This window comes from Musca autumnalis, unplaced genomic scaffold (assembly GCF_047663935.1).
Source record: "Musca autumnalis isolate F117 unplaced genomic scaffold, ASM4766393v1 scaffold_3, whole genome shotgun sequence".
NCBI classification, from domain to species: Eukaryota; Metazoa; Arthropoda; class Insecta; order Diptera; family Muscidae; genus Musca; species Musca autumnalis.
Genome location: NW_027411866.1, coordinates 168,976,902 through 169,004,167, shown reverse-complemented (window position 1 = coordinate 169,004,167; position 27,266 = coordinate 168,976,902). Strand labels below are relative to the sequence as shown.

General features: G+C 35.8%; 1 protein-coding gene across 1 annotated transcript in view; it reads left to right on the top strand.

The window, feature by feature from the left end:
- cac (calcium voltage-gated channel subunit cacophony) overlaps positions 1-27,266 on the top strand; it is a 541,297-nt gene that overhangs the window by 243,375 nt on the left and 270,656 nt on the right. The window contains exons 3-9 of the mRNA XM_073975285.1: positions 3,813-4,131; positions 4,391-4,530; positions 13,437-13,537; positions 13,837-13,992; positions 14,216-14,436; positions 25,094-25,197; positions 25,404-25,519. Of these exons, the coding sequence (XP_073831386.1) occupies positions 3,813-4,131; positions 4,391-4,530; positions 13,437-13,537; positions 13,837-13,992; positions 14,216-14,436; positions 25,094-25,197; positions 25,404-25,519 (1,157 nt within the window). The remainder of the gene's footprint in view (positions 1-3,812; positions 4,132-4,390; positions 4,531-13,436; positions 13,538-13,836; positions 13,993-14,215; positions 14,437-25,093; positions 25,198-25,403; positions 25,520-27,266) is intronic.

The window sequence follows — 27,266 nt, the reverse complement described above, 5'->3', positions numbered from 1 at the left end:
TTAATAAAAAGTCACACTTAGGGCCTGTTTATGTATGTCGATAAGAAAACGAATGCTGAAGAAAAACTACCCAATTTGAGTGTGTATTTCAAAATACATAAACTGGGGGTTAAAAAAAATATATAGAAACATCGTTGAACGCTTCTCATCATGATTTTTAATATGATGACTTTATCTTTATTCCTGGAAGGCACGTTCCACCTACATATGTTTTATTTGGAAGAGAAATTCTTGGTTTTTCCATTGACGCCAAATATATTGATGTACATGGTGAGATAACAGAGTTTCAGCCAAATATATAGCGGGATCCACAGTTTTATTTGTTTGTAGTGTAACCATAACAACGCTAGAAGACGCATTCAATATCGACAACATTTCCCACGAAGGAAGCTGCTACGGCAACCATCAGGTTGTCCTTAACAACTTCTTTGAATGGTCGTTTTGTTGTATATGAGTCTGTGGTGCTGTGTTTTCACTTTTTTCGCTTTGTGGGCTCCGTCCGGGGACGTTCTCGCCTGAAAGAAGATGGGCGATCGTTGATTTGTGAGATTTTGTATATTTGAATTTGTTCACCTCATCCCGTTCGTACACTGTATCATTTGCAGCATTCTTGGCTATCTTGCCGAGAATAGACTTTTGTACAGGGCCTTCCATATATCGGACGGATTTTTTTGTTGGTAGGCATTTATGGATTGCCGTCTGAAGTATGTCAGAACTGTTTCATTGTTGTCTCCGCTTATTTAGATGGCTACCAGCTCCTAGCTGGAGGCTATTCATCCTCGGTAGAGTTGCCAGACTCCAATCGAGAATTTTTGCTTTTGGGTTTGGTGGTTTTTATTGTTGTACCCACGAGTTTGCCGCAAGGGGATGTACAACTTGCCCCTTTGTATGTACTGTTAACCATCATATTTCACTAAGGGGGCTGAGTCTCTACAATGTTCGCAGGGTCGCCAACATTTGGGGTTTACATGCTACATAGAGCCGACACAAATTCTTCTTTCTTTTTCGCATTACGTAGTTTAGTCTACGACTAAACTACTTTTTGCTAAAGCCTCTAACAGATTTAAGTAAGAAGACCCCAGAGTTGTAGATAAAAAATGAAAAATAGAGATAATTCGGATGGAAAATATGGTAGGTACCACTATATGGAAGCATTACAAAAATAGTGATCTGTAGAAAACTCTAAATGTCAAACCACAGCTGAATCAAATATAAAACGTGACGAAATGCGGAGTAACTGTTATGGGGGAACTATACCAAAAAGTGGAACTTAAATTTTCGAACTTAAAACAAGTTTGCAGATTAGGTTATCCAATGTTTGCACCAAATCTGTTCCGTAAGCCGAACTATGAATACATTTCTAAACCCAATGACCTTCTACCAAACTTCAGCAATTTTGGATCATCTTCAACTTGGTGTTTCCATCGAAGTTTTGGCTTTCCTTTTGTGCGTATACTCTCAACAAGCTGACATACATATGCCTTTTATAATTTTTATACCCACAACCTATAGGATAACGAAGGTATATGTATCGACTGTCTGTCTGACTGGCTGAAGCGCACGGTAACTCTCGAACTAGGTTGATCTAAACTTTGTTTCCAAATTATAAAATTAGTTTCTAGTAGTATTTCATCCAGATATAGAACAGATTCAAATATACATACATATACTATAACGGTCCACTACTTCGGGTACCTCTATAAGAAACGTTCAAAAAGTTTGCTTAAGTGCAGATTAAGGACTCTTTAAGGGCCCTTTTGAAATGTTTACCGAAGGTAGGTACTAGTTGTGCTCCTACTTATAGCAACATTTTTATACCCTCAGCATTTATGCTAACGAGGGTATATACACTTTCATACGGTCAAAATGTGTCTCATCGAAATAATGGTTTTAGACCCCAAGTAAGTTTGGACGAAATGTGTTTCAGACAATTTGGAGTCGATTTAGCAATGTCCGTCCGTCTGTCTGGCTGGCTGGTGCGCACGATAACTCTCGAACGGATGAACCGATTTGGTCCAAAATTTGGCTTTCGCAATATTTCGTCCAAACTTAGTTTAAGTTCGAAGATGGGTTATATCGGTCCACACCTTCCGGTACATCTCCCACAAAAGTTCGAAAATGTTCGGAAAATTTGTGCGCACGGTAACTCATGAAGGGAGTAACCGATTTGCTCCAAAGTTTGCACATCGTGAAATTTTTTACCAAACTTAGATGAGGTATGGACTCAATCGGTCCACGCCTTCGGGTACCTTCCACACAAAATTTCGGATAAGTTCAGAATAGGACCTGCTCTCAAATCGCTTCGATTTTTGTTGCAACAACTTGTATTCACGGTACAAATTTCATCAGGGGCAAGTCCACACTTCCTGAGAAAATAGCCTGCAACATGCAAAAAGCCCCTATGACACCGTGTGTAGTGGTTGAAGCGCAAGATAATTCTCGAAGGGATCTGCCGATTCGGTCCAACATTTGGCCTTCGTAATTTTTGTCCAAACATAGTTCACTCCTTCAGGTACCTCCCCCACAAAAGTTCAAAAATGTTCGGAAAAATTGTGCGCACGATAACTCTTGAAGGGAGTGACCGATGTAATCCATACTTTGCACATCCTAATATATCTACCAGATATAGATCAGGTTCGAATATGGTCTATATTTGTCTACTCCTTCTGGTACCTCTCACACAAAATTTCGGACAAGTTCACTTTAAGACCTGCTCTAGAATCACTTTGATTTTTGTTGAAGCGATTTGCATTCGCTACATCCATTACGACGGTAAAACTTTTTTTCAGGGGCAAGTCCATATTTCTTAGGAATACAGCCCGAAAGGTGTAAAAACCCCTATGTCATTATATGTGGCGGTCGGAAAGCACGATAACTCTCGAACTGTTCAACCAATTTGGTCCAACATTGGATCTTCGTCATGTAATATGTAAACTTAGTTTCATGGGGCAATACCGGTCCACAACTTTCGGTACTTCCCCCCAATATTTAAAAAAAAGCAACTAAAGTGCTATGACGATATCACTTGAATGGCGCAACCAATTTGGTCCAAACTTTGGATCTCCTTATATTTTTTTCAAAATTTAGTTTAACTCCTAAAATGGCCCATATCGGTCCTCCTTAAGGGTACCTCACCCACAAAGGTTCAACATTTGTGTCTTAGTGCAGTTAATTTCTAATCCAGATTTTTGTCGGTAATTTCAAATGTCCAAAAAGGGCCACAAAATTCTGATGAGACCTTAAATACATTCGATTTGTCCGTAGGTGAAAGTTTCACTTCACATTGGCTGAGGGTATATATCTGTCGGCAAAGCCGACTAACACTTTTTTACTTGTTGTCCTGGGCTTTGTCAAGTTATTACCGATAAAGACCGTTCCTTGCTGTCTAACATCCCCTACAACCCGCATGCTATTTCAAATCTTCTCATTAGTTTTAATATGTTGTACTACTCCTTTTATTAATCTTAAAATATTCAATTGTTTATTTAGAAGTGCTTTGTCCACTTCTCGCCAAAAATGAAATTTCAAAATTAATTTCAATTGTCTTCCATAAAAAATGGTAATAACAATAAAATCAACCAACAAATAAAGTGGTTAACCTATAAAGTGAAAAATTATTGACTTTGCCAAAAGCCATTTGATTTATAGTAACCCAACTTTTACAGAATCCAACCACATAAAGGACAAACATCAACAGCAACAACAATAATAATAATAAAAAATAATATGAGACTAAATAATACAATTAAATAAGTAATTACTACGGCGAATATTAATTATCCTTTGTTTTTTTGTATGTGCCTATTTTGCAGGTTGGCAGCGGCTCAGGAAGCGGCGCTAGCAGGGCATCAACAGGGCTCCACAAGCGGGGGGCACTCGGGTCGAAGGGGAGCCCATCGCTTAGCTGATAGAATGGGTGGCCCAAAGAAAGACGACACACCACCTGGTGGTGGTCCCACATCATTATTTATCCTCACCGAGGATAATCCAATTAGAAAATACACACGTTTCATAATAGAATGGCCGCCCTTCGAGTACACTGTGTTATTGACAATCATTGCCAACTGCGTTGTGTTGGCATTAGAAGAACATTTGCCTGAGTGTGATAAAACAGTATTGGCCCAAAAGCTGGTAAGTTTCAAGTGCCAAAAAATATCACTTGCAGAACAAAAAATAAAAGGATACATGGTGGGCTCGTCGTTGCAACAGTTAAAGGCGAAGATGCCAGTAAGGCAGCCAAGCAAGCATAAAACGCCAACGGCCAGCTGTTGCCATAAATTAATGTTTAATTGAATTTTTTGTGAAATATCAAAAAAGGCGGTTTATGGCAAACATGAATTTTATTGAAATTGTTTTTGTCCTTTACGTTTCTTCCCCTTTTCTTGTGCAGGAAAAAACGGAGACCTATTTTTTATGCATTTTCTGTGTAGAAGCATCGCTCAAGATCCTTGCCTTAGGTCTAGTTTTGCATAAACACTCCTACCTCAGGAATATTTGGAACATCATGGATTTCTTTGTAGTAGTGACGGGGTAAGTTTTCCATGTTTCCTATTTGCCAAAGAAATTTGAAAGTTTTTTTGTTAAACATTATTTATTTATCTTTGTTTTTATTTTCTGCGTTTGTTGTTTTTGGTCACTTTGATCAATTTATCTGTAAAAAAATAACAAAATAAAACGTCAAACACTTCATAATTTCGGTTTTATGTTTTGTTAACAAAACATTTTGTTTTACCTATTTCTTTCGATTTGTGAGTGTTTGTGTGTTAATCTACAACTCTCCCAATTCTTTGAGTATGCGTTTTTTGAAAAACCAATACTTTTTCTTTTACTTCTTTTTTTCCTTTTTTAAAGAATCATATTTTCCTCCAAACCCTCCTTCTAACACCATGACTTTTTTTGTTTGTTTTGTCTTCGAGCCGTTTCTAACGCTTTCTTTCTTCTCTCTTGCTGTCTTTTATTTGTGTATTTAACAAATTAACCTTTTCTGTGATATGTTTTTGTTGCCTTATGCCATTTGTTTTTGTTATGAAATTTTGTGTTTTTGTTTCTCTTTTTTAAATTTTTGCGCATTTTGGTTTTTTATTTGTTTGTTTCTTTTCTATTTTGTATAATTTTCACAACTTTATCTCGCCGCGTTGGTTGCGTCCCAAAAATAAATGATCGAATGAATTCGAATGATTGATTTTTGCACACCACCCCCATAAATCCTGTGGGTCGGTCCAAACTAAAAACACACACACCAACCGCCCACCACCACATCACATTAGAGCCATGACAATCTTTGCCGAGGCCAACATAGATGTCGATCTACGTATGTTAAGATCATTCCGTGTTTTACGGCCATTGAAACTTGTTTCAAGAATTCCAAGTAAGCTTCAATCTTCTTTTCTATCCACAACAAAAAACTCAAATCACTGAGAATTCTTAATGTGTAGGAAGAAATTAGTTTTTCAAAATCTAAATTAAATAACAATTTTAGGATGCTAGATACGTATTCGATTATAACTTTAAATTATGTTTACTATAAAAATTTCGTCTTACATTTCTAGAAGAAACACCGCTAGGGTATACATCATTAGTTTTATCTATGTTCTACAATTATCTAGTTATACTCAGTGTGTGTGTCTCAAATCTATAATTGATTTCAAAATAAATTTTAGTGTCTTAGAAAGCTCGAAAAAGTATTGTTTTAAATCAAAAATTCATTAATTAGTGAGTATTAAATATGTCCTGAAACTTAACAACAAGGTGTGTGTCAATATTATTTTTTATTAGAATTTAAGATTCTAGATTTATATACTATGTGTAGCCTAGATCAAGCAACAATTTGAAAGTTTCGGAAAACGTAGTTAAAAACTTATAAATGAAAATATAAAAAATAATAAATAAATGTAATCAAAAATTGCAGAAGAATTTTTATTTTTTCAAAATATATGCCATACAAATTTTAGAAAATTTTTTAACAAAAAAAAAAAAATACATGAGTTAATTTGTATACCAAAAGAAAAATAAAAAATATAGAAATTAAATACAAATATAAAACATAAAATACATATAAAATAAAAATATAAAATGAAAAGAATAGAAAATATAAATAAAAAATTTAACACTATGCAACACGAAAATTATTAACCATATTCTGACACCGCAGCGTGATAGAAGACCAAAAATAAGAAGATACGTGTCCCGGCGATTTTTCCTATCACTTCACCTTTCGCGGTTATGTGCCCTCAAAGACCTGACGCATTGATGTCAAGAGGGATCATTTGGTGGGGCTCTTATCTTCCAAATCGCTAAGAATTTGGGCTTAATCGTGGAAGCAAAGTTGTAGCTCTCATCTTAAAGAATAATAATTGTGAACATATAAAATCCATTCAACCTCATATTCAAGGTCAAAATCATCAAGGTCAAATTTCCCTTATAATTTTTTCTTGGATTTTAGGTTACAGATATCAAACCGATCAGAATTGAAGCAAACAACCATCTACAAAAATTTACCTTAGATCTCAGTAAATAACTTTCTAGAACATACGAACTCTGTAGAAACGGTTCTTAAAGGTCATAATAGCAATACAATTAGAACATATGAAGTTTCTAGGAATGATTAAGCTGAAATTCACAAATAATTTAATTATTTTTAACGTTTCCCCCTGCTCCAGTCTGGAAATAACAAACTGTTCAAAATACAAGGAAATTTGAAAGGTTTGTTATTTACGGACCTGAACAGGAAAGAATAATCTAAAATTATCGAATTTGAGCTTGACGGACCATTCTTAGAATGTAATATGTTGTAGAAAGTTGCTTATTGAAATCATGGGTACATTTTTGTAGTTGACGTTATCCTTAAATCTTGGACGGTTTGGTATCTATGGACCATAATCGGAGAAAAAAGTACAAAAATCGAATACTTTCAAAAGTTTTTGGCTATTTTCACCATAAAGGAGCATTCATAGATAGTTCGTGTGTTCTAGAAAGTTGTTTACTGATATTTTTGCTACATTAATGTGGTTAATTCTTTTCTTGAATTTTCAACGGTTTAATATCTATGGAGCAGAGACCGAGAAAACAGTATAAAAATCGCAATTGTATTGCTATTTTGACCTTTAAGAACCGTTTCTACAGAGTTCCTATGTTCTAGAAAGTTGTTTATTGAGATCTAAGGTATATTTTTGTAGATGGTTGTTTGCTTCAATTCTGATCGGTTTGATATCTGTAACTTAAAATCTAAGAAAAAATTATAAGGGAAATTTAACTTTGATGATGATTTTGACATTGAATATGACGTTGAATGGATTTAATGTGTTCACAATTATTACCCAGCAAAATTTGAGGGAAGGGGTTCCATGCGATGACGTGATTTCATGTCATATTTTGCACTGGTACAAACGAAGTCGTGAAAGATCCGATCTTTTCATTAGCCTTTGAACTAATGGAACGGAAGTCGTGAAAGATCCGATCTTTTCATTAGCATTTGAACCCATTCCATCGATCCAATAGAGATGAATTTTGTGTTTTTATTTATACACATTTTTCTAAATATATAAGAATAATTATTTACAATAGGCTTAATGTTGTCGGAGACTCGAAATCACAACCAACGTTGTTAAAACTCTCGTCATAATGATAATGTTATTTGCAAAGAGTTGGTGAAAATGACATGCCCAAAGTATTGGTGGAAATGACATGCCAAAGAATTGGTGAAAATGACATGTCAAAGCATTGGTGTAAATGACATGCATTGGATCGAAAAATGAATAGCATCTTTTGGGGTCCACGCTCATATAAAATTCATCGATGAAGATGCTAAAAAGATGACATGCCAGATCACTTTCACCCATGATTGAACGACATCTTTGGCATCGAACATTTTGCTGGGTATTCTTTAAGATGAGAACTTCAACTTTGCTTCCACGAGTATGCTCAAATTCTAAGCGATTCGGAAGATATGAGCCCCACAAAATGATTCCCTTTGACATCAGTGCCTCAATACTTTGAGGGCCCATAACCGCGAAAGTTGAAGTGATAGGAAAAATCGCAGGGACACGTATCTTCTTATTTTTGGTCTTCTATCACGCTGCGGTGTCAGAATATGGGTAATAAACCATGACTCAAAAAATGACACACAGTGTAATATATAAAATATAAAATATGAAATATATTTTATACGAGTATTAGGGTGGGGCGATTTGTGTGGAAGGAAAAAAACCTTAATGAGCCCTTCGCGTTTCTGATTCCTCGGATTGAACTGAGCAAAAAAATCCACTGGACCATATATCTACCGTGAAAATCGAGCCTCCCGATTTTGACTTCAAGTTTCTTATTGACGTTTTTTAGATATTTTGGCATATAACAGCCAAACCATTGAGATTTTCGATCCAACACAAAGACAAAAATTGTAGCCAAGACAGTAATTGAAAACTCTCTGATACATCGCAAAAGCATTGGAACGCTCCTTCAGGCAGTTTTGGCCTTAAGAATGGGCAAAATTTTCGGAAAGTGTCGATAAATGACATTGTGCTACAAAATTTGACCAGAAAATTATTCAAGCGTTCGGATGCAAAATTCCATCGTGTTGAAATCCACGGACAACGAAAATGTCTTTATTTCGATTTTGTAACTCCGTCTTATTTTTTATAACACTAAAAGTAGTGAACATCTGGGTTTCTTATATTTTCAAATTTAAACGGTCATATCTTCTTTTTTCACAACGGATTTCTATTGATCCCTCTTCCTTTTAAAGGTGTGAATAATATCTTTCGAATAAGTTACTATTTTTTAAAAAACGGTTAACAAATGGCTAAGTCATAATGGTTTATGTCTGAAAACCCCCACAAAAAACTATAACTGAATTTCTCATAATTTTCAAAAATATAATGTGTTTTTGTTTTGTTCAATATTCATTTTGAAAATTGTGAGAAATTCAGTTATAGTTTTTTGTGGGGGGTCAAAATCGCCAACAAATCGATAGGTATCGTTTTATATCCAACGTGTATTTATACCGACAATTATCTGCTAAATATTTGATACCTCCAAGGGAGACTAAATACCAAATATAGCCATTTCTGTTGAATAATGCCGCTAAATCCTTGAAAATACTGAAAATCGGAAGGTATCGTTCAATGGAGGCTACATACAAAACGTCTACCGAATATTCTATGCGGGAATTTTGTATACCCACAACGAATACTAAACACCAAGTTGTTGCCATTTCGATGGGATAATGACACAAAAAATTCCAAAATATAGAAACTCGGAAGGTACCGTCCTATCTATGGTAGCTGTGTTAGAACGTGGATAATGCCGATAGTTCTCTGAATTTGCCGATAATTCTCTGCAGAAATGTTTTTACTTCCAAGGGAGACTAATGAATAATGTGGATATAAACTTGAAAATACCGAAGATCTAGAGCTACCGTTATGTGAAGATTATGAGAACCTGCAACTGTACCAAATATTCTATGTTTTATACCCACATTGAAGACTTAATACCAACTAAACCTCCAACATATCGAAACTCAGGAGGTACCGTAGGGTAGCTCTATCAAAACGTGGGTATATGCCTATAATTCTTTTCAGAAATGTTTTATGCCTCTAAGGGAGACAAAATACCAAATTACCTTCGAAATGAAGATGTACACACTCGCAGTTTGCATCGACATAGAAGGTGCTTTCAACAACGTCAGCACGGAAACGAACTTGTTAGACGAATTTCGTGTAGACAGAACGCTGAGGAACTGGATAGACGACATGCTAAGGAACAGATGGATAAGCTGCGCGCTACACGACGTAAGAAGAAGAGACAAAGTAGGGCAGGGAACGCCACAGGGGGGGATTTTATCGCCGCTTCTGTGGGTCACTACCATAAATAGTCTACTAAGGTCCTTAACCAAGGAAGGGTTTGAACCAGTCTGTTATGCAGACGACGTTATAATACTTCTAAGGGAAAAGAATCCAAATCTACTTTGCAGGAGAGCCGAAGAGGCTCTAAATATAGCTTACAACTGGGCTAGACCAAGAGGTTTTAATGTTAACCCGGAAAAAACAGAGTTATGTATTTTCACTAGGAAAACGAAATGGGGCTCCGTCGAAGAACCAGTTATCCTGAATAAGACATTAACTATATCTCCAACAGTTAAATATCTGAGGGTAATTCTAGATAGGAAACTCAAATGGAAAGACCATATTCAGGAAAGGGCTGCCAAAGCACACAGATGGGGTTTTAATCCTAGAATGATACACTGGCTATACAGAAGCGTAATAAGACCGATTCTTACTTACGCATCTGTTGTATGGTGGACAGCTATGGACAAAAAGTACAATGTGGAAACATTACAAAGAGTCCAAAGAATGTGTTGCCTAGGCATTAGCGGGGCGATGCGGACTACACCAACTAGGGTTTTAGAGACAATTCTATTTGTTCACCCGATAGAAATACAGGTAAGGTATGAAGCAGCCATCGCTGCTATAAGACTGAAAGCGATGAGCGAGTGGATCGAAAGAGACCACCAAACATACCACCAATGCATATTACGGTTCACAACAGGTGAATCTATAAATCAAATAGTATCGGACCGGATACTAGAATCAAGTGAAGTAGCTCTGTGTGAAGTTCTAATACCGGACAGAGATATGTGGATCGGTGGAACCCTTGCACAGATTCCCGCTGGAAGCTGCGGGTTTTCGGACGGGGCTGTGTTAGTGGGGAGAACGGGACTGGGTCTTTATATCGTAGACACGGAAACGAGGATCTCCCTTCGTCTGCCGGATCATAACACGATCCTCCAGGCCGAAATCCGAGCGATCACAGAATGTCTGAACTGGTTTAAAACAAATACAAGGCCACTCAAAGTAAACATCCTTACGGATAGTAAAGCAGCAATAAGAGCTATAACAAGTAAGGCAACAATATCGAAATCTGTCTTAGAGTGTAAAAATTCAATTAAGACTATTCCCATTATGGCTCGGTAAACATTATATGGGTACCAGGACGTATAGGGATTACGGGAAACGAAGTAGCAAACTTCTTAGCAAAACAAGCCAGGGAGCTACCTACAGTAAGTCTAGACAATGCCAAACCTTTAAAGGCGGCGCGTATAGAACTAAAAGCTTGGGCAAAGAATGCTCATGTATCCCTATGGAATAACCAGGAAAAGGGAAAAACTACAAAAATTCTATGGGGAAACCCAGACCAGGACAAAACAAGTGACCTCCTAGTGATGAGTAAAAAGGATATCCGTAGACTGATCGGTGTCCTCACAGGACATCTAGGACTACAAGCGCATCTGCACAGGATAGGCTGTGCAGAGAATTGTGAATGCAGGGCATGTGGCGAGGACAAAGAAAAGTTGGAACACTATCTCTGCCACTGCAAGGCTGTCACAAACTTGAGAACTCAACTAATGGGAAACGATATAATTACAGGACTCGACCATATCAAGGATATCGGGTTCAAAAACTTGAGGGACTACGTCAATGGGACGGAACTCCTAAACTAGCATCAACAACTTCCAGGACACATAAAATTAGAGCGCACAACAGGCCTCTTCTGGCATAAGTGTATGTCCTTTCTTTTTAGGGATATGTGGTGATCTTGAATCACCCCTCTTCTCAACCTAACCTAACCTAAATACCAAATTATTGTTATTTCATGTCAACCAGTTTTTAATACCCACCATGCTAAGAGTAATAAATAGAAACTTCTGTTCTAAATTATGTTAAAAATCGCGAACTTCGTCTTGATTATTTTTAATGCTGTTCACGAATATGTATATACATACTTTATAGGTTCTCCGACGAATATTCCGATGTGTTGCAAACAGAATCATAAAGTTAATTATACCCTTACACATCTTATGGTCAAGGCTATAATAAAAGTAATTTTCGATTTTACATCTGGAGATACCATTTCATCAGGGTTATACCAAAACATCGACTTATTGTCAATTCGATTCGAAAATCTAAAGGGATCAATATTAGATAGATAAATTGTAGATAGATTACTTAGGCTTACACGGAAATCCAAAAAGACGGGCCAGCAACGCGGAACCGGGTTAGCTCGTATCAAATATAAAACATAAAATATAAAATTTAAAAAAAAAGATATAACGTTTAAAATATAAAATATTTAAAAGAGATATTTGATTTTTATTTGTAATATTTTTAATAAAAATATTTTCAAATTGTTGCTGGGAGACTAACAAACAACATTTTACTTAGAATTTTATATACACCATTTTTATTGGGAATTCTAATATTTTCCGTTGCAGTTCGAAATATTTCTCCTTTTATGTTTAGAACACTAACTTTAATGGGAATTATTCAATTTATAATTATTTATAAATTCGTCTTAATTTAAATGCCAATTATTATATTTGATATTTGTATTAATTTTAACTTCCATTTACATTTAATTATTAAAAACAAGAACGAATTATAAGTCTTCATAATTCGAATTTCAAATACAAAATTTCGAAGTAAAATGTCTATTACATATGTATAAAAAAACTACATTACAAATGAAATTCTCAAATTTAGAAGTTTAAAATTTCAATTGAAGTTAAATTGAAATACCTTGAATAACATATAAAAATGGTGTAGACAGGGGAATTCATATAAGAACAGAAATAGACATTTAGATAATGCTAAAATCAAAAAAGTGCATATTATTTTTAGTAAAAACAAATCATATAGCCACTTCTGCAGTACCACTGCAACAAAATATATAGCTAGATTTTATTATTTTAATAATACTAGTTATTTAATATCATATTTTTTATAATTTTTTATTAGACTCACAACAATGTGAAAAATGGAAATATTTTTTTGTAAATGCAAAAAATTTAATTGTCAGTTCATTGAGATTTGGAGGAAAGATAACGAGGAGTACTTTACAAAATAATTGAACTGAATATTACTTTCAAAATATTTCCATTTTCTCCTTTAATTGCAACAACTGCGAAATTTAGTTTTATCTGCTTGGGTCTCTATTACGCGGAATGTGTGGAATATAATTTTTTTAATTTGTTGGAAGTTTCTGTTACTGTTTTCTTATGATTCTCTGTTTGATTTGTCGTTTTGCTTTGAATGTAGCTTTTCATTAAAAATAAAAAATGTTTTCCTTTTTAATTTTTTCATTAATATTTCGTTTTCAACATTAACAATAAAATGAAAACAAAAAATTATAATTTTGATTTTGTTTTCATAGCTTTAGATGCTAGACATTAATAGTAATATATATCATAAATTTATATACATATCTACAATATATATTTTTCTTTTTTGATTTCTCTTTTCATTTTCATAACCACAATACCCACAAAAAATATCCGTTCGTATTGACTTGAATTGTTGAACTATTGCTAAATAAAACAAAACTGTTGCAAAACAAAAACAAACTGAAAATCTGAAAACCAATCAATCCGCTTCATAAATGAGCAGATTCATGACACAATTCCCACAATTAGGGCCCGAAGTAGATCTAAGAACTCTTAGGGCCATACGTGTGCTACGGCCCTTAAAATTAGTCTCTGGAATTCCTAGTGAGTAGTTAATTAGTATTAAAAATTAAAATATTAAAAAAAAACTGTAAAATATATGTTTACATTTTTAGTTTGTAGTAATTATGATTTAAAAAAAATTAGAAATTTAATTTTCAATATAGAAACATATATTGTGTTTTTAGTGAAACCAATGTGTAGAAAAAAATAAATAGCTAAATATTTAGTAAAGCATATTTTATAAGAAATCCCTTATCAAGATTAGATACTAATCTATTTTTCCTTTTTCCCCCCTTAACATCCATTTTCTTTCTTCTCTTGCAAAATTTCTATCTTTACAGGTTTACAAGTAGTTTTAAAGTCCATAATAAAAGCAATGGCACCGTTGCTACAAATCGGTCTCTTGGTGTTGTTTGCGATCGTTATATTTGCCATCATTGGACTCGAGTTCTATTCGGGTGCTTTACATAAGACTTGTTATAGTTTAGAAGATCCAAGTATTTATCGTCCAAGACTATTAAACAAAATATACATTTAATGACATAAAAACAAGACAAAAAGCTTTCTTTCCCTCCCCTATGAAGGAAAGCTAGTTTGTCCTGTTTCAAACAAAAGAACAAAAAAAGAATGATGAAAACCATTCATCATCATGACTTACACTTCCGGTGTGATCGAAACAAACAATAAAATATCTCACAAGTGTTCATTTCTTTTTTCCAGATAAGCCTGTAAAAGAAGGTGAATCAGAAACACCGTGTAATACGGATAACGCCACAGATAAATCAGGTGGTTCATATGTATGTAATTATACGACGAGTATGTGTTTGGAAAAATGGGATGGACCAAATTCTGGCATAACTAGTTTTGACAATATCGGTTTTGCCATGTTGACTGTATTCCAATGTATCACTATGGAAGGCTGGACAGCAATACTGTATTGGGTAAATGACTTTTAAAATTCAAAATTCAACCAAACAAAAAAAGCAAAAACAAAAAAAAAAGACGTCCTCAAGTATTTCTCTATCTGTCTCTATTTCTACTACTACTACTAATGTAATTCGCTATAAATCTTTGCTATTTCCATATGTAATATAAATTAAAATTGCCTTTCTTATGCTAGTTGGGTTTTTATGACCAGCAAATATTTATATTTCTAAGAGTATAACCCGTCAAAAACTTCTTGCTAACCTTCAACTCATATCCTTAAATTCTAAGCTTGGTGAACACAATCCATGTGCTTACGCTTGGGCTTAATGTCAAGTTTGAAAGCAGATTTAAAAGCTGAAAAGTATTTGGTATTTGCAAGAAATTTTCCTTTTCTTAATTTTATAATTTATTTACTTATTTTAAGTTTTTTAGCGATTAATGTTTTTTGTTTTGTTCTATATTTATTCCATTTTTTTGTTTTCATGTAATTATTTAATGTGTTTACAACTTTTATTTCAGTCTCAGAACATATCAGTTGTTTAAACATATTTGCAAAAATGCAGGTTCCCTGTTAATAGATATTTTAATAAAAAATTTGGAAAGTTTAATACATTTGTGTTTAATACATATTTTCTTCACCAAACCAAAAATTAAAACACAATATTTTTCTGCAAGGAGGGCACCTTCAAAAAAGTGATATAACTCACAGAAACGCAAAAAATCGCATCTTGGTGTATTCATTGGTTGATTCAGAACTCTTTTCTGCAGATATTTCTGGTGGCAGAATTTCATACAAAGTTGAACAATTTTGTAACAGTGTACCAGGGGCACTACAACACCTTCTGGCCTAGGCAACACGCAGTGTCGCCAGGCGTCATTTGATTTTTCTTTGGGAAGGTTTACTGTTTTTAGCCTAAGCGTGCTCAGGACAGTTTGACAAAAATCTACTTACTTACTTAGCTGGCCCATTACAGAACATTTGTTCCATAGACCGAACTAAGAAAAGATCTCCAATTCTCCCTGTTTAGTGCTTCACTTTCTGGATTACCGCGCCTTGTCATCTCTTCATCCACTTGGTTGCGCCATCTATTCTTTGGCCTGCCAATTCTGCGTGCACCGCCATGTGGCTCGAATTTATACGTATTTTTATCATCGCTCATTCTTATTATATGGCCTAGCCAACACAATCGCTGCATCTCGATACGTTTACCTATATTGATGTCGTTGTATAGCAGATATAGCTCGTGGTTCATACGACGTCGATATTCACCGTCAACGCAGATTGGTCCGTAGGTCTATCGAAGAATTTTTCTCTCAAACACGCCAATTACTGCCTTATCTGCTTTCGCAAGTACCCAGGCTTCGGAACCATACATCAACACGGGTAGTATCAGTGTCTTGTAAAGCGTTATTTTTGTTTGGCTTTGTTTTTGAAGTGCTTACTTAAGCCAAAGTAGCATCTGTTGACCAATACAATTCTTCTTTTTATTTCGCAACTGATGTCGTTTGTTGTGTTTATGGCAGTGCCGAGGTAGACGAAGTCTTCTACTACCTCAAAATTATAGGAACCAACTTTAACAGTTGGTCCGATCTCAATGGACGCATTGCGCGTCGACACCATCAACTTGGTCTTCTCGCCGTTTACCGCCAGACCCACTTTCGCAGATTCTGCTTCGACCTTCATAAAGGTATCGGTTACTCCTTTTACTAATCGTCCCATGATGTCTATATCATCAGCATAAGCAAGTAACATGTGGCTATTGGTGTGGATTGTGCCACTTCTTTTGACGTTTGCCTCTCATATAACCTTTTCTAGCAGGATGTTGAAAAGATCACACGAAAGGCTGTCTCCTTGCCTGAAACCTCTTTTGGTACAAAACTCCTCGGAGAGGTTCTTTCCTATTTAACCTGAAGATCTTGTGTCAGTTAGAGTCATTTTACAAATCCGAATGAGCTTTGCGGGGATACTAAATTCAGACATGGCTTGGAATACCTTTGAACGCAGCGGGCTGTCGAAGGCTGCTTTATAATCGACAAAAAGGTGGTAGGTGTCGATCTGCATCGCTTGGGTCTTCTCCAGGATTTGCCACAGGGTAAATTTCTGGTCGATGGTGGTCTTGCCAGGTCTAAAGCCGCATTGGTATGGTCCCATTATTTCGTTGACCATGGGTTTTAGTCGCTCGCACAATATCCCTGACACTATCTTGTAGGCGATAGGGAGAAGACTTATGCCCCTATAGTTGGAGCATAAAATCTTTTCTCTACTTTCTTATGAACGGGACACAGGATGCTCAGGTTCCAATCGTCTGGTACGCGTTCTTCCTGCCAGATGGAGCTAACTAGCTGACGCATACACCTTATCAGCGTGTCGCCTCCGGTTTTAAACAGCTCGGCTGGTAGGATATCAGCTCCCGCCGCCTTATTATTCTTCAGCCGGTTTTTTGCTGTCTTCACCTCTTCTTGTCCGGGTGGTATACATTCAATACCATCTTCTGAGATTGGATCTGTGGTATCTTCGTCGTTTTCGTTAGTATTTGATACCAACAGTTTGGAAAAATGCTCTTTCCATATCCTTAGCACACTATCTGTATCAGTTACCAGATTACCTTGCTGGTCTCTACATGAGGATGTGCCAGTTCCAAAGCCATCAGTTTGATGTTTCACTCTTTGGTAGAATTTTCGGACTTCATTCTGTCTCCTGTACATCTCGATTTGTTCACACTCCCGCTTTTCCATCGCTCTCTTTTCCTGCGGAAAAGACGTTTCTCCTCTCTCCTTTTCTCCCGATACATATCTCGTGCGCTACGCGTTGCTACTGATTGTAAAGTAGCCCTATATACCGCATTTTTATCTTCGGTAGCAGCACGACACTCCTGGTCATACCATGGATTCCTTGCGGCTGTTTGCATGGAGTGGGTAATGTTTTGTCATTGCCCTGATATGTTATCGGGACGAGAAGTGCTTTGATTAAGCAGTTGGGCCAGTTGAGTAGAATATGCTGTGGCTATCTGTTGTGATTGTAGCTTACCGATGTCCAACTTCAGTGTTGTGACTGTTCGCACTTTGTTTGCTACGTTTAATCTGGTATGTACCTTTGCTTCAACATGGTAGTGGTCCGAATCTGTGTTTCCTCCTCTGAACGATCGTACATCCAACATGCTCGATGGATGTCTTTCATTTAGCACAACGTGATCAATTTGATTTCTTGTTCTTTGATCTGGCGACAGCCAGATGCCCCTATGAATATCGAGATGCTTAAATCTGGTACTGCTAACTACCATGTTTCTTGCAGCTGCAAAGTCTATCAGCCTCATACCGATGTCAGATGTTTCACTGTGGATGCTGAATTTCCTGACTGTTGGGCCAAAGATATTCTCCATTCCAATTTTGGCATTAAAATCGCCTTGTATAATTTTAATGTCATGGGCAGGGCAACGGTCTGCTGGTCCTTGTCTTCAGTGGGAGCATGAGCGCAAATAAAGCTGATGTTGAAGAATTTTGCTTTTAATCGAATTGCAGCGAGTCTTTCATTCACTGAGGTGAAGCTGGGGACCAGATGTTTTAACCTCCGACCAAATAAAAATCCGCAACCAAACTCATGCTTTGTGTCATGGCAGCTATAATACAGTGCGTCACCTTTAGATGTTGTTGTGACGCCTTTCCCGTTTCATCGTATTTCCTGTATGCCAGTAATGTCGCCCTTGTACTTTTCAAGTATATCTGCCAATGTGTAAACTGCACCTTCTCTATAAAGAGTGCGAACATTCCAGGTGCAGATTCGCAGATCATGGTCCTTAAAACGTATGCGGGGTTCTTCAACTTTAGAGGGGTTTGTTCTTCATTTCATCCGTTTTTTCATAGTAGGCGGTTTTTTCTAGGGGAGGGTTACTAACCCGACGCCCAAACCCAAGTTTTTAACGTTCTTATGGGTGAACGCGCGGGTGTTAAAGGCAGTACCCCAGGTGACACCACGCGGAGGTCAGTGTCCACTTGTGATGAAAGAGGGACCAAGATAAATCCTGGGCTTTGCCATGTTAAAGCCGGTCAGGACCGTTCCTTGGTATCTACCAACCCCTACGTCACCCAATTGAAAAAATTAATTTGAAAAAAAAATGGAATTTATTTGTGAACATTTTTGTCCAATAAAATTTTCACAACTTTCAAGGTGGATAATCACGGCAAGAGTGAATCGTTGAAATTAAATTTATACGTCGTCACAGACGACGAATTTCGGATCTATGCTTAGGAGCCCGAAACAAAGCAGGAATCGACGGTTTGTGTCTTCGAAAGGGAACCAAATTCAACGAAAGTTGTTCATGGAAGAAGACCGCGAAAGTTAAAGAGATAGGGAAAAACGGTGGCACACTGTGTAATCAATAATTAATAAATTAAAATTTATCTCCCTATTTCTGTGTCAGGAGAAGTATTTCCTGATACGATGTATGTATAAATCTACATCAGATAGATTACATGATACAAATAATTATTGTATTACGAATTTTATTTTACGGTTTACATCACTGTGTATCATACTTGTTTTCTAAAATATGCATTTTGAGATAAATTTCTTGTTTATATACCAATTTGACTTTTCAGCTACTCTGCTTAATTTAGGGAACATCAAAAATATGCAATAACTAAAAATTCCCTCTTTCTTCGATTTCCGTTTCAACAATCAAAAACGAAACTTTAAATATATTTGTAAATAGTACATACATATATTGTGGTAAAATCGTGAACAACATTAGAAAGAAAGCTCAATTCAAGCAATTTGTTAGTTTTTTCCTTTCCATACTAACTGAGAATATTTTTGTACGTATGATCTAATTAACGCCTGTTTAACTTGTGTGCAAATTGAATTTTTTTGAACGCGATGATCATAAAGTACCTGAATAAATGTAAAAAAAAACGCAGAAGTAAAGTCCTTGACATATAAATAGAGTAAAATGAAAGTATTTTTTCATGAGTGTGTAATAATTTACCTAATACAGAATTGCCTATCGTATATCGGTAGCGCTCGTATTTAAAAAAGTTAATTCTAATTAATAAAAAAAATAACTTCACTTGCTTATGTATTGCAAGTGAAAAATGAAAAAGTTCTTTTTGATGCATTTTCTAGGGCATAAAATGGATTTTAATTAAAATTCAATGTTTTATTGTTACAATAAAAAAAGAAACAAACTATTGGTTTAAATTGGTGCCAAGATTGAGTTTAATGATGTCGCCTTAAAAATACAAACATCTATAGGCTAACACGAATCATGAATAATAATTCCAAATTTTCGTTCATAATCCGAGAAATCCTATTAAGAAAAAAAACTTAAAATAAAAAAGTAAAAGAAAACTAAATTAAAATAAATAAATAATTCTCACACTAATTGTTCCCCAAGCCAGGGTTGCATGCCTTATAGTCCAACTTTTTATTGAACTTGTTCAACAAAGCAAAGAAAAAAATAATACCATTTACCTAAAACAACAACAATTTGTATGATTACACTGTGCAACAAAATTAATTTTTTAAATAATGGGAAAAGCCGTGTAGATGATGAAAGTAGAGCTAAAAATATGAGACACGTGTATCGGCGTTTTTAATGTTTACGTCGGAAAATAAGCAAATTAGGCGGGGCAAATTCCGTCAATTTCTGTTTTTTTTTTTATCGAAATGTTGGAGTAAGATATCTTGGAATCCTCTCATTTTATGTATATAGTGTCTTTAGCAACTTTACTGAGGAGGATATGGGGAATATTTTTGTGAAAATTCTAACCCTCATGCGGTTCATGAAAAGGGTCTTTTTGGTCCTTTTTTCGAAGATCTTTCAAAATGTCCTTTAAAATGTGATCATATCAAATTCAAATACTTACTTACTTACTTAGCTGGCCTTTTACAGAACATTTGTTCCATAAGCCGAACTAAGAAAAAATCTCCAATCCTCTCTGTTTGCTGCTGTATTTTCCCAATCTGGGATATGTAGTTTACTGATATCTCGTTTCACTTGTTCGCTCCAACGAAGCTTTGGCCTTCCAGATCCGCGAGAACCTCCATGCGGCCCGTATTTATACGCCTTTTTAGCGGGTTCATCATCACTCATTCTTATAACATGGCCTAGCCATCGCAATCGTTGTATCTCGATTTGTTCAACTACATTGATGTCATTGTATAGTTGGTACACCTCGTTGTTCATACGACGCCGATATTCGCCGTCAACACAGATTGGCCCGTAGATCTTTCGAAGAATTTTTCTCTCGAACACACCAAGCACTACCTTATCTGCTTGAGCAAGTACCCATGCTTCGGAACCATACATTAGCACGGGTAGTATCAGTGTTTTATAAAGTGTTACTTTTGTTTGACGAGAGGTGGCTTTATTCCTAAACTGTTTACTCAGCCCAAAGTAGCATCTGTTAGCCAAGACTATTATTCTTCGTATTTCACAACTGATGTTATTTGTTGTGTTTATGGCGGTGCCGAGGTAGACAAAGTCCTTTACTACCTCAAAATTGTAGGTACCAACATTCACAAATGGTGCGGTGTTTGTGGTAAAATTACGCGTCGATACCATCAACTTGGTTTTTTCGCCGTTTACTGCCAGACCAACTTTAGCAGATTCTCTTTCGACTTTTGTAAAGGTGTCAGTTACTTCCTTTACCGATCGACCCATGATGTCAATGTCGTCGGCATAAGCCAGTAACATAAATTGTGCCATTTCTTTTGACATTTTCATCTCGTATTACCTTTTCCAGCAAAATGTTGAATAGATCACACGAGAGGCTGTCTCCTTGTCTGAAACCTCTTTTGGTACAAAATTCTTCGGAGAGGTTCTTTCCAATTTTAACTGAGGACCTAGTATCAGTTAAAGTCATCTTACAAAGCCGAATGAGCTTTGCGGGGATACCAAATTCAGACATAGCTTGGAATACCTTTGAACTTAGCGGGCTGTCGAAGGCTGCTCTATAATCGACCAAAAGGTGGTAGGTGTCGATCTGCATCTCTTGGGTCTTCTCCAGGATTTGCCGCAGGGTAAATATCTGGTCAATGATGTACTTGCCAGATCTAAAGCCACATTGTTATGGTCCAATTATGTCGTTGACCATTGGCTTTAATCGTTCGCACAATATCCCTGACACTATCTTATAGGCAATAGGGAGAAGACTTATGCCCCTATAGTTGGAGCATACAGTCTTATCTCCTTTCTTGTGGACGGGACACAGGATGCTCAGGTTCCAATCGTCGGGTACGCGTTCTTCCTGCCAGATGGTGCTAACTAGCTGATGCATACACCTTATCAGCGCGTCGCCTCCTGTTTTAAACAGCTCGGCTGGTAAGCCATCGGCTTCTGCTGCTTTATTATTCTTCAGCCGGTTTATTGCTGTCTTTACTTCATCTTGGTCGGGTAGTATACATTTAATACCATCTTCTGGGATTGGATATGTGGTATCTTCGTAGACTTCACTACTATTGGATACCAACAGTTTGGAAAAATGCTCTTTCCATATCCATAGCACACTATCTATATCAGTTACCAGATTACTTTTCTGGTCTCTATAGGAGGATCTGCCTGTACCAAAGTCATCAGTTTGATGCTTGACTCTTTGGTAGAACTTTCGGACTTCATTCTGGCTCCTGTACATTGTAAATTATCTCTATATGCCGCATTTTTCTTTTCGGTAGCAGCGCGACACTCCTGGTCATACCATGAATTCCTTTGTGGAGGTCTCTGGAATCCAAGTATGGATTTTGCGGCTGTTTGCATGGAGTTGGCAATATTTTGCTATTGTGTTGTTATGTTATCAGGACAAGGAGTGCTCGCGTTAAGCAATTGGGCTAGTTGAGTGGAATATGCTGTGGCTAACTGTTGTGTTTGCAGCTTATCGATGTCCAACTTCCGCGTTGTGTCTGTTCGTGATTTAATTGCAACGTTTAGACGGGTACGTACCTTTGCTGCAACAAGGTAGTGGTCCGAATCAATGTTTGCGCCTCGGAACGATTGTACATCCAACACGCTGGATGAATGTCTTCCATCTATCACAACATGATCAATTTGATTACTTGTTCTTTGATCTGGAGACAGCCAGGTGCCCTTATGGACATCGAGATGATTAAATCTGGTACTGCTAACTACCATGTGAGACTGAATTTCCCGACTGTTGGGCCAAAGATATTCTCCTTTCCAATTTTGGCATTAAAATCGCCTAGAATGATTTTAATGTCATGGGCAGGGCAACGGTCATATGTTTCTTCTAAGTTCTCGTAAAATATATCTTTGGTCTGTTCGTCCCTTTCTTCAGTGGGAGCATGAGCGCAAATAAGGCTGATGTTGAAGAATTTTGCTTTTATTCGAATTGCAGCAAGTCTTTCATTCACTGGGGTGAAGCTGGATACCAGATGTTTTAGTCTCCGACTAACTACGAATCCGCAACCAAACTCATGCTTTTCACGCTATAATACAGTGCGTCACCTCTAGGTGTTGTTGTGACGCCTTTCCCAATCCATCGTATTTCCTGTATGGCAGTAATATCGGCCTTGTACTTTTCAAGTACATCTGCCAATGCGAAGACCGCACCTTTTCTATAAAGAGTGCGAACATTCCAGGTGCAGATTCGCAGATCGTGGTCCTTAAAACGTTTGCGGGGTTCGTCAACTTTAGAGGGGTTTGTTGTTCCTTTCTTTCGTTTTTTCATAGTAGGCTGTTTTTTTCTAGGGGAGGGTTACTAGCCCGACGCCCAAACCCAAGTTTTTAACGTTCTTATGGGTGAACGCGCGGCACATGTTAGCTCACTACCTTTAACGGATGTTAAAGGCAGTTCCCCAGGTGACACCACGGGGAGGTCAGTGTCCACTTGAGATGAAAGAGGGACCAAGATAAATCCTGGGCTTTGCCATGTTAAAACCGGTCAGGACCGTTCCTTGGTATCTTCCATCCCCTACGTCACGTCTAAGCCTATGGTCCAGTAAAATATAGGTGTCATGTGGGCTCTCACATACACGATTTGGCGTAGTCCAAAATAATACAATGAGGGGAGTAACTGTTGTTTTGGTGACATTTACGGAATTATGACCAATAATTTTGTGGAATATTTGAATTTGATATGATGACATTTTAAAGGAGTTTTTGAAAGAGATTCGAAAAAAGACCAGAAAGACCCTTTTGATGAACCGAATGAGGGTTAAAACTTTTAAACAAAATATTCCTCATATCCTACTCAGATATCTGAACTCAAGATATCTGAACTCAAATATTTTGAAAAAAAAAAAACTAGAAATGGGCGGAATTTGCCCTGTCTACTTTGGTAACTTTCCGACGTAAACTTTAAAAACGCCGATATACGTGTCACATATTTTTAGCTATACTTTCATCATCTACTCATTTTTCCTTCTATTTATTTTTTTTTTTTTTTTGGTTGTCGCATAGTCTTGTACTTCCTTTGCTATGATTTTTTTTCTTCTTATTACCTTGACTATTTTTATTCAGACGCATTACATTATACGTGAGCTTCTGCACTAAATTAGCAAGCTAACAAATAATGTCGACTGACCTAGTTCATACGTTCTTCTCGGCGAGCCTTTCAATTGAACTAGTTCCTTCGTGATCCAAGTCTAAAACAGGAAAAGTGAACCTAAAATTTTAATATAAAACTATTGACCAATGTATGTAGGATTCCAGTCTCAAAAATCCCTCGGCAATTCCGTATAATGTACACAACTTTGTCAGTTCATGCTCCTCAAATAAAATAATAAATTAATTGAAATTACCAGCAATTCATTTTTGTTTGTAAAATGCGTCAATGAAAGAACTTTTCTCAATTTGTAGTAGTTTGTTAACATACACTTATTTTTTTGAGTTGTGTTGTATTTTAGAAAATTGAAATCATTCTGAAATTGGTAAATTATTGGACAAAACAAGTTCAAAAATGTAAAAGGAAATTCTAACTCATAATTTCGTATCTCAAAACACTCAGCGCACACACAATAACCTTTGTTGTATTTCAAATATCGTAAAATTTGCTTTGACAAACATTTCGCAAAAATTAAATAGTATTTTTTTAAGTTTGCAAATTTGATATTCAAATGAAAATTGAGCAATAATAATTGATAAATTAATAAATTAATTTTTTTACCACAATTATTCACAGTTCATTTTCCTTTATCCTTTATCTAATCGTCATCAATTCTCTCAGCGAGCTCACAAAAAAGTACATATTTTCTTTAAGTTATTGCTTCAACACGTGCAAATTTTCATTGAGCCATGTATTGAATTGGGGTTTCATAAAGACAATACAAAAATCTTATCACCACCATTTAAAATTGCCATTGCAATTACCAACAATTAGAATAATTTATTTCACATGTGTACATACATTTTTCTTTTTAAATTTAATGAATATGTAATATTAATTTAACAATTTTGTGTATAGAGAAATATTGCAATTTCCGGGTGATATTATAGTTTTATACTATATGGATGGACCGTAGATAATAATCTAGAGCTTAGGCCATTTAAAAGTCAAACCCAACCTTGAAATTGCCATATTTCTCCCAGTTGAAACAAATAAGTTTTAATGCCCAAGTAGTACAAATTGAATTTTTTGAATATTCTTACTAATCAAATGTCTTTTTCCTTTTTTCCCAATATCTTTTTGGGTGTGTTCTGTAAAAACCAATTTTCATTGCAGACCAACGATGCTTTAGGTTCACAATTTAATTGGATATATTTCGTGCCTCTTATAGTTATAGGCTCATTTTTTATGCTCAACTTAGTTCTTGGTGTTCTTAGCGGGTAAGTCATAACAAAATCTTAAGAAATTTTAATGTCAATATACATATATATTATTAACTATTTTTATATCTTCATAAGTTATTTTATTTTTTTCTCTCTATGCCTCTTAAATTTTAATTTAAATTTATGTTTTGTTTTTTAACAAAAAGCAATAAAATAATATTTTTTATATTGAATTTCTTTTATATTGCAAATTTATTTTCAAGTGAATTTTCCAATGAACGTAATCGCGTCGAACGTCGCATGGAATTTCAGAAATGTCGTTTTAAAACCATGTTTCAAACGGCCATGGTCTCATACCTTGATTGGATAACAGAAGCAGGTTTATATAAATAATTCTATGCAAAATTAAATTAAATAAGAAAAACCAAAAAAAGAAACCCAGAAACAAAAAACATACTCTATACAAAGTATTCGGTTGTTTAGTAAAAGCTACAAGAGTTTCAAAACAAATTTAAGCTAATGTCCCTCCAGCAGTTTTCATCATCAATTCCCCTCTACTCCCTTAAAAGTAACAGCAAGTTACATATGTCTCTAGCAAAATCATTCAAGACCAACAGCAACAACAACCAACACTTTCTATAAATAAAACAGAATATTATTTAAGACCCCCTCTCTCCCGCCACCATCCACAACAGATACTTTTCCTGCCCTTATCCAAAAATAGATAGTCAACCTTTGTGTTCTTTTGGAAAATCATTTTATTACACTTGAATGCAATTTTGTTTATTGGTGATTGTTTTCCTTTTTGGAATCGGAGATGTCTATGGACAAAAAGATGGAAAATCCATAAAAAGTGAAAGTCGAAATGAGGATTACGACCAATCTGCTCTCAATTTTGACATAAATGGAACATTAATTACACCCGCCGGTATATGACAAACTTTTAAGACCAACCAGCAAAAATTTAATTTTGATTTATAGTTCGACCCACTAAATTTCAGCTGAATCAGACAATAAATGCGACCTGTACTTTGATCACAAAAATAAATGGACAGACGGACGGACGGACATGCATAAATTGACTCAGAAAGTGATTCTATGTATATCCCCGAAAAGAACTATGGGTCTATCCCGTTTCCTTTTGCATGTTACATACAAATGTACAAAGAGTCTTTGTCTTTGTCAATGACAATACTCGTACCCCATACCACAATGTGGTGTAGAGTATAATAAACACAGTTAAATGAAAAAGAAAAAGAAAGCTTGTTAATATTATTTTGCATTGGGTTAGAACAATCCATTATGACCAATACTGACTGGACTTATGAGGAATATCTGTACGACAGACAGTAATCGTGCCAAGATATAAAGGTGAAAATCGTTGATTTGTGAAGAATATTCTTCGTAGGACTATCAAGGAGGACTATTACTATTATTGTAATGGCCGTGAATTGTCAAGAATTGCGGTAGGACTATATGATCTGTGAATTCTTTAAGAATATTTTTGAGGACTATAAGTCATCAAGGGCTTTTAGAGGGACCAACAAAGTAATATCCGTCCAATACTAAATCATTTTTCAAAAGCCACTAACATGTGCAACATTTTTAAGGTAATCTTGTGCAAACAATTTGAGCTGAGGATTTTTTGAAAGTACAGACCCAAATGACAAAAAACTCTTGTTGGGTTTTGTTGTGTCAGATCCAGATTGGATATTATGGCCCCATCTAAACATGGTTAAATATAGACTTTTTAAAGTAATTCTGGGCTATATCTTTGAATATTCATCGGACATCTGAGGCAAATTTGTTGATATGGGCAAGAATAAAATATTTGGAGAAATAATGAACTCGCAAAACTACATTTATTGCTTCAAGTTTTATAAAATAGAGAAAATTTCCAAAATTTGTATATATTTCGCACCATATCTCAAAAACCTTTAATTTTTTCTTAATGTTTTCTTTTTGAAAAATTTTCGCTGGAATGTAATGAACATGCTATTGTTGTAAAATGCCTCTATCACGTTGTTTTCAGTATATTTTTCAATGACGATTTAATAAATATGTCAATAATGTGGTGAAATCCGAAATGCGAGAATAAGCTGTTGGTGTGAACTGTGTTTTAAATA